This window comes from Contarinia nasturtii, unplaced genomic scaffold (assembly GCF_009176525.2).
Source record: "Contarinia nasturtii isolate CC-2019 unplaced genomic scaffold, AAFC_CNas_1.1 Cnas_scaffold_2166, whole genome shotgun sequence".
Classification (NCBI taxonomy): Eukaryota; Metazoa; Arthropoda; class Insecta; order Diptera; family Cecidomyiidae; genus Contarinia; species Contarinia nasturtii.
In genome coordinates this window covers 1,004,302-1,013,900 of record NW_022199493.1, presented here as the reverse complement: position 1 = coordinate 1,013,900, position 9,599 = coordinate 1,004,302, and the positions used below count along the sequence as shown (strand labels likewise).

Below are 9,599 nucleotides of genomic sequence, written 5' to 3'. Positions count from 1 at the left end.
AAAAAGTTATCACAATCAAACTATATAATATACGCTTGCAAACGAACCAAGTGAAACATTTTTTCTTTCGCTTTTCACTCATTTCGTTTTCGTGCGTCGCCGCTATTCACTTGGCTCGTTTACAAGCGTTCACAATTTGATACATACAAAACATACAAATTTTGCGAATTGTCTCACGTTCATAGCGTTTTGTTTGCGAATTGTTTTTTAAATCACAACTTTACTGGCCCATCGCTTACAAATCATTTCGCATAAAATTCGCAAAATATCGAATAATTCGCTATTTTCTGATCGAGATCCGATCCCCTAGCAAACATGTCCTCCATATTTCCATACTTTACACGACAAAAATTATCAAAAATATGGCTGCAGTGTATATTTTCCCTTTTTTCAGTGTATTGATTACACTGGATATTTTTGGTTGAATCGGCACACTATTTTCGGTGTAAGGTATACACACCAAAAGTCTGATGTATATTTTTCACTACTTACGGTAGTGGTGTATATTATGCTCCAAAATCCAGTGATTTATTTACACCATGCGTGTTTCATCTACACTAGATGATAGTGACGCACTGCGTTACTTAAATTTCGTGTATATTTTTCCTCTAACATTTAATTTCAAGGTTTCTTTTACACTAAATATCGCAGTGTATTTAATACACCGAAATTTACACCAAAAAAATTGGAAAAATACGTTAAATATTTCAAATTTTGCTTGAATACACCAAAATTGGGCAAATACACCAAAAAATTTTGCGATTTTACACTACTTTGAAAAATTTTGCCCACTGAGTTGTGTTCGTTCAGCAGACTGGTGGCAAACCATCACTCATTCACTTGGATGCTGTCGAAATTGCGGCCAAATCACCAATTAAGATAAAGAAACACGTCCGATGCCCAGGCGCTCGTAAACTGACGAAAAGTTTCATGAAAATGGCTGGTATGGTTATTCGTCTATTCGACGTGTATGTGAAAGGAGAACATCAATGCTCTGCGGGCATTGTTTTGCGGCATTTCCAGGAAGAACACGAAGTCATCGCTTCAAAGTGTGCAAATGGTGCGTGTCAAGTCCAGATGATTGGCCACCATTATTACAGCTACCACCGAAAATCGTGACAACAAAGACCAAGCGTGATGATCCAGATCTAGATCAAGATGTAGCACGAGCAGTGGCTCTACGATTTGTCTCTGAGGTGATTTCGTTTCGTCGTACCGTAACAACTGGCAACAAATCGACGCAGCATACGATCATGATGAGGATATATGCGAAGATGAACACCAACATCGACCCATTCTGAAGACTGTCTGGCATCGAGACATTTCAGCTGCAAAGCTGATCATGTACAAATGTAAATTATGTATTGAATTGGAAGTGGAAATGAAAATGTAATGTTCTAATAATGCGTTTGCGTGATTTTTTCTTTCATTTCAGGACATTGCCTGATACACGGAATAGCATGGCATGTGGTGTTTACAGTTCAAAATGTATACCACGTTTAATTTAAGAACATTTTGTAATTGAAAAAAAAAATTATGTAATGGTTTATTACACTGTTAGAGTCGATTTTGCGACTTATGGGACCCTTGGCCCACCAAAGTGACAGTACCGAGGTGATTTTTATAATTATTGATTAATGAGTGAGCGTAAGGACCTTTAATAGTAATTATGATATTCCAATATCAAGTCAAAGGATTAGAGTTAACTATTGATAAGTTAAATTTGATTTTCCACTCGGTAGATATCATTACTGAAAACTTAGCTCGTTTTTTCAGAATTTAACGAGGAAGCGTAAACAAATATTGCAATTAAACTTAACTCTCTGATACATAAACCTGCGTCCTAGCGCAGTGTAGTATTTTAGTACTGGTGGCGCCATCACATTTACAGTACTTTTGGCAACACTGTTATTAGTGTTTTGACATTTCATGAAATGTGACATTAATGTTTGTTGATATGAACCGTGTTTGAGTTTTTGAAATTCTAATTTATTATTGTGAGTTTTTATATGTATTTTATTGTTTAAGGAGTCAGCCAAAAATATATTTCTTTTTTATTATTTCATTAAGCGTCATTAAGTTCAATATTTTTAAAATATATTATTGAGTTTTCCTCAGAATTATTGAAAGTTAGTTATCCGTTCTGTCGATTACGGTCGAGTAAAATACACTTGTGCCACCGCTAGCACATTTTTGTTCCAGCCGTAACACATTTACACACTCACATTGCACCGCTCAGAGATACTCATAACAAACACATGTAGTAAAAAGAAATATATTTTTGGCTGACTCCTTAAAGAAAAACGCACCTTGTAAATAATAAGAAATTTTACCAATTCAATTCAAGAAATTTAAACTAATTTTTTTGAAATTTTCAATACTTACATATGTTTTCACACATTTTTTTCACTGTTATTTTATCATAATAATAAAATATATATCAAACTCACAATAATAAATTAGAATTTCATTACTTTATTTCAAAAACTCAAACACGGTTCAAATGAACGAACATTAATGTCACATTTCATGAAATGTCAAAACACTACGAACAGTGTTGCCAAAAGTTCTGTAAATGTGATGGGCACGTAGTTCCATTACGCGCCCTCCACTGCACCGCTACGTAAACCTGCGTTTTATATTAGAAAGAATCATCAAATCGTAAACAAATAAAAATTCAAACCATTTAACTTTTAACTTGGATTACATTATTTTTGAATTAAGCTATAATTTTTTTCTGCATTTTGAATATATCTTAAAATATGTTCATGTAATTTTTTTAATCAACTTTCGTCAGATGTTTCGCAGTTGTTTCAATTTGAAAAGGAAAAAAGTCAAGCGATCACAATATCAGCTTAGGTATCACAACCACAACAATACTTGCCACCAAAAGAAGCAAGGCCAAAATCACATGTAACTTTGATTCACAATTAAATCATTGCGGCAAGAAAAAAGCTCTTATTTTGCTCCAAATAATACTACAACATAAAGTTTTTTATTTGTTGTAATACCATTACGATTCAATTCTTTCACGAAATTCTTTTCATTACAAGTGGCACAAAAGCGGGACCACATCTAGTTTCACAATGTTAGTAACACAAATAGTATTGTAATTGATTTATTAATTCAAATGTATAGCGGAACCAATCGTTGCACCAGCCTTACCTCAAAAAAATAAAAAAATCAGAATACCACCAGCATGTATGTATTCCTAATTGAGAATTAGTAATAACCAGGTTCTTTAAAATAAACTACCATTTTTTGATTGTCTGAGAATGAATGTGAGACTTTTCATATGATTCGTTGTGATTTGAGTAGGTTTGAAGGAAACAAAGGAGTGACCTACAGACGGCAATATCTTAGAACTTGCCATGAGACGAAGTACAAAACCACTAGATGGCGCTGTCCTTCTATTTAAAATGTACTGATATTTAGTACAAGTTTACGGTTCTAGAATATTGCTGTTTAGACCGTGATTTTACGCAGCTCCTTTCATTTCAATATTTATTCACTTTTTTAGTCTAAATCAGTAGTGTGCGGGGGGTTTTTACACCCCCCCCCCCCCCTGAGATTCGGACGAGAAAATATTTTCGCGAAAAATTATTCGAATTTGCTAGGGTTTTGATTCAAAAAGTTATGAACTTTTTTTTGCTCTTCAAATTGTGAGATGTAGAAGAAATCTTTAAATTTGCTTGGGTTTTTCGAGGAGAAAATTCTTTCGATTTGCTAGGGATTTTCGCCAAAAAAGTGATGAGCAAAAAAAAAACGAAATTTGTATTGATTTTTGTATTTGAGTCGGTTAGAATTTTTTTTATAAAATCTCTCGAGGTCTGGAGAATACGCAGGATGATCAAGGTGATCCTAACCGAGGTGTTCTATCTTTTGTTTCACGATGTGTGCCCGATGTGGCCTAGCATTGTCGTCGTGAAACAAAACTTTGTGGTTTTTTCTCGCTACTAACGGCCGTTTTTCGTCCAATGCACGTGCCAATCTGTTCAATTGTTGTCGATAGCGATCAGCTGTTACCTTTTCACCTTGTTTTAGCAGCTCATAATACACTACCTTTCTGATCCCACCAGATGCACAACATGACCTTCTGGCAATGAATGTCTCGTTTTGGCTGCGACGGTCCTGGTTGGCCTGGATCAACATACGCTCCTTTACGTTTGGGGTTATCATAATAGACCCACTTTTCATCGCCAGTAACAATTCGACTCAGAAAACTATGTTCTTGTGCTCAGCAAGATGCTGTTTGCATGCTGTGATTCGTGCTGTAAATTGATTTTCATTCAGTTGATGTGGTACCCATTTTCCTAGCTTTCGAATTTTTCCCATTGCATGCAAGCGCTTGGGTCACATTTAACTCCAATGCAAGTTCTTTTTGCGTTCGAGCCGAGTTTTCATCTAATAATGCTTGCAATTCCTCATCTTCAAACTTTTTTGTCTTTCAAATCAAAATCACCACTTTTAAATCGTTGAAACCATTTTCTACAGCTATCTTCCGACGGTGCTTGTTTGCCATAAGTGCTACGCAGCAGCCGATATGCTTCAGCGGCAATTTCCTTGATATCAAATAACAGAAGTAGCGCTGCACGAAAAAATTCCTTACTACGATTCATTTTAGATCGATTCAAAAACAATGGTACTGTATGAAAAATAAACCTTTCCGATCTGAATTAGATTGACAAATGTCATATGTACAAAATTCAATTGGATTCACCTGTCAATCTTCATTCAAGTCTAAGTGGCGACATCTAGATGTTGTCAATAAAAATTAATTTATACACCCAATACGTAGGCTGCTCCATATATTTCTAGAAAAGCATATACAACGCAATCGTTTTTTATCAAAAATGGCTTTATTGTTTTTCAAAGTATTCGCCATGATGGTCGATATACTTTTGCATACGCTCGAACCACTTGCCGTAGCATTCATGCCACTCCGAAACCGATATCTCCGAAACGTGTGTTTTGAACGCATCAACTGCTTCTTCTGGCGTCGAAAATCGTTGACCACGCAGTTTTTTCTTTACGCTCGGAAACAAAAAGAAATCGTTGGGTGCTAAATCAGGACTGTACGGTGGATGACCCATTAATTCGATCTTTTGAGCGGTCAAATATTCAGTTGTGTGATGAGATGTGTGAGAGCTCACATTATCATGATGATTTAATGTATGGATACGGAATATAAAAAAGGTGCCGCAAGACATTTTTAAATTGCTTGAGGCACAGAATCGAGGTCTTACCACAAAGAGTTGGACTGTATTAAACAGCAAATATCAAAATGGTGGTACTTCCATGACAATTGGTGTCGGACAGGACTCCTTTGAATATTTGCAGAAAAATGCAGACTCTCTCTTCTGCGGAATGAGCAAAGCGACCTTTACGATGGTAAAAAGTTGTAAGGAGAACATTGCCATGCTCAATAGTGCCACAACGTCAAATAACGACCCAGAAATGGAAGTCGATGCTGATGTCGAGCACAACGTCGAGGAAACAACAAGATAAATGTCTGCCTCACTCAACCAAATTAGTCTTAACACCCATTCCAATAGAGGCCAGACCACAAATGATCTGGTTCAATTTGAAATAGATGTTAAGCAGATTAACTTGCATCATGCTAGGGGAGCTACTGATCTTATAGGTAGAGCCCTACATATGGCGCACACAGTTAATAAAAAACTAATAATTTTGGTTCAAGAACCTTATATAATAAAAAACATTATATCTGGTTTTGATAAGCGACTATGCAATATCTTCTATTCACCCGGTGGTGATAAACCAAGAACATGCATTGTAGCAACTAAAAATGTATCATTAACTTTACTACCTCAGTATTGCAATGGTGATACCACTTCTGTAATTTATAATACAGACAAACAGGGAAATAACGAAGAGTTGGTTTTAAGCTCAGCTTATCTTCCATACGATGCGCAAGAAACTAGACCGGGCGTAATGGTCTCCGAACTCACAAAGTTTTGTGAAGTGTCTGGGCGATCAGTGATTCTCGGTTGTGACACAAACGCGCACCATACTCTATGGGGCAGTAGCAACATAAACAAGAGGGGTGAAGAACTAATTGAATTTTTAGCCTCAACAAATCTCGAAATTCTTAACCGAGGAAGGGAGCCTACCTTCATTACGGGAAATAGATCGGAGATTTTAGACGTGACGTTTGCTAGTCGCGATTGCATCGACAAAGTTGGCAACTGGCACGTCTCCAAGGAAGGGACACTTTCCGATCATCGGGAGATAAATTTCACGATAAACAGTGCACGTTCAGAAAGTTCTCTCTATAGAAATCCAAGAAGTACCAACTGGAATGACTTCGTACTTCACCTACGTACGAACTTGGATACACTAGCTTGGAATGATAATATAAATACAACACAAGAGTTAGACTGTGCGGTTGAGAAACTATCAGACTCTCTCCATAATGCATTTATTACCTCGTGTCCAGGCAGAAATAGTAAACCAAAGGTGAACCATTGGTGGAATAAAAAGCTTAAGCTACAAAGGCGAGAATGCAGGAAACTGCTTCGCCAGTATAGGAACAGTCCAGAAAATACTAAATGTATGAAATGGGCGGCCTATAAAGCAAAGCGAAACGAGTACAACTCTGAAATAGCATCAGCTAAGAGAGACTCATGGGTGAAATACTGTAACGAAATAGAAGGCGTTACTGCTATGGCACGAGTACACAAACTATTGGCAAAGGACTCCCTTAATATGCCAGGTGTACTCAAATATCCAAACCGAGAGTATACAAACTCACATGAGGAAGCGGCCAAACTGCTTCTGGACACTCACTTCCCAGGGAGTGAGTTGATAAATACAGTAGACACCGCACACAGGTTTGGGGAATTAAATTTCCAGGAGAAAGTGGTCACAAGAGAAATTGTCACTTACGACAGAACTCTATGGGCCATCTCTTCTTTTAAACCATACAAATCACCGGGTTTTGATGAAATATTCCCGGTGATGCTACATAAAGCTTGGCACATAATACATGGTCATTTAATGTCCATATATATTGCGTCCATAAAACTTGGTTACATCCCCAAGTTGTGGCAAAGAGTGAGAGTAGTCTTTATACCGAAGCCGGGTAAAGATGATTACTCCTTGCCAAAGTCTTTCAGACCGATTAGTCTTACATCTTTCCTGTTAAAAGGCTTAGAAAGACTAATTGAGAGATATCTGTCGGACTACTTGAAACAAAACTGTCCTCTATTCGATGGACAACACGCATTTCAGCAGGGTAAATCAACTGAAACTGCTTTACATTCCCTGTAAAATATGATAGAGGACACTATAGCTAATAAGGAATATGCGTTGGGGACCTTCCTCGACATAGAGGGGGCGTTCGATAACATTTCCTTCGATGCTGTTGACGAAGCAATGGTGCAACGTAATGTGAATATGGTTATGAGAAGATGGACACAAAGTCTACTACGATCTAGAGCCATCACTTACGAGTCCCATGGAAAAAATGCAACCGTTATACCCAAAAGGGGAACTCCGCAGGGAGGAGTCATCTCACCAACATTGTGGATCCTGGTTATGGACGAACTCCTAACGATGTTACATCGGGAGGGGTTTGAAATAATAGGTTATGCTGATGACTTAGTCATTATATGTCGCGGGAAATTCCTAGGAACCCTGTGTGAAAGAACACAAAGAGCATTATCAATCGTAGAGCGATGGTGCATAAAAATTGGTTTATCGGTGAATCCGAATAAAACTGAACTGATAATTTTCACAAATAAAAGGAAACTGTCAGACTTCAAGGCCCCCAAGTTATTTGGCAGAAGGATCCAATGGTCCAGAAGCGTAAAATATTTAGGGATTACGTTTACTCCAAATCTCAACTGGAGTAATCACCTTGAATACCGCATTAACAAATGCATAAGGGTCTTCTGGGCTTGTAGAAGGGCAATAGGAAGGAATTGGGGGCTAGACCCAACTAACCTCCTGTGGCTTCATACAGCAATTATTAGACCAATGATATCGTATGGATCGTTCATATGGTGGAAAGGCACTACATCGGCGATGGCACAGAAAGCTCTTTGCCATCTTCAGAGGGTTGTGTGTATGGCAATAACAGGAGCTGCGAAAAGTGCACCACAAGTAGCACTGGAAACTTTGCTAAATATTCCACCACTGGACAAATTCATCACAGCCGAGGCACAAATAACAGCATTTCGGTTAAGAACAATCATAAACTTGGAAAGAGTACGGCACTACAATCACTCGAATGCTATAGAGAGATTGTATTCTTATGAACCGTTGCTACAAGCTCCAAGCGACAGGATTCCACCTGCATTACATTTCGAAAAACCTTATCGTGTAATTTTACCGACAAGGGAGGCAGAAATGATGGAGGAAAGGCCTACTGTCACACAAATCGAAAGATGGTTTACAGATACTTCAGTAAACATAATCGGATCTGGATATGGCTTATGGAATGAAAGCACAGATACGGAATACTGTGGATACCTTGGCTTATATGCTGATATTTCACAGGCTGAGTTGTCTGCTATTCTAAACTGTAGTATAGAAATAGCAAATGACAATCTCAGCACATCACCCATAGTGATTCACACGGAGAGTTTGTATGCTATCAAAGCATTAAACGACTTCAAAGTGGACACCAAACTTGTGTTAGACTGTATTACATTACTAACGCAGATAGCGCAACGTAGGGAAGTAACCACAAAATGGATTTCACCTCAAACCCAAACTCAGGGGCAAATGAGGGCAGCCATTTTAGCCAAAAAAGGTGCTTCTCAAAGAGCATATGGTCCCGAACCCTTTCTACCTTGGAACGAAAGGAAATGTAGGAACATATGTAACAAATGGTTACAGGAAAGTATTATCATACGATGGCGTAACACAAATACATGCTCGACAACTAGAAGTTTTCTAACGACACCTAGTAAAAAGTTTGCATCACAACTACTTAGTTTAAGTAAAATGAAACTAAGTTATACCATAGGTATCCTAACAGGTCATATTAGACTGAATGCACACTTGAAGCGCATTGGAGTTAGGGATGATCCAGATTGTGACCTTTGCAGAAGAAATGAGGAAACCTCAATTCATTTCCTGTGCACATGTACACAACTAAATCGTACCAGAGTTACTATTTTTGGTAAGGGGACGATCAATCCAGAGGAAGTCTTAAAATTTGATATTTCAAATTTTTTTAGCTTCATCAAAGAGTCGGGTAGATTCTCTCAACTGAGGGACACTCCCACTTTATTAAATAACGATAGACAAGTTACAGGGAATGAGACTTTTAATGTAACACAACCCACGTAATAGTGTCGCAACATTAAACCTATGGATGATTTTATTATCAATCGGTAGGAATGAGCTGTTTTTCTCTTTCTCCACGGGTAGCTTGCAATAGGTTCTTGACCTTCGCGACGAGATTTTCTCTTTTGAGTCTTTCTCCCCACTATAATCCATACATCCATACATCCATCATGATGAAGAATTATTCTGCGACGATGGTTATTTTTTCTTAATTCACCAAACACTTCTGGCAAACAAATGGTGGTGTACCAGTCAGAATTGACTGTTCTACGATCCTCTAG

General features: G+C 37.8%; 1 protein-coding gene across 1 annotated transcript; it reads left to right on the top strand.

Annotated features, from left to right (window-relative positions):
• The first annotated feature begins 8,001 nt into the window (after window positions 1-8,001).
• On the top strand, window positions 8,002-9,321 carry LOC116347856. The gene has a single exon (XM_031778595.1). It carries the CDS (start codon window positions 8,002-8,004, stop codon window positions 9,319-9,321), a length of 1,320 nt encoding a protein of 439 aa, XP_031634455.1.
• The last annotated feature ends 278 nt before the right edge of the window (window positions 9,322-9,599 follow it).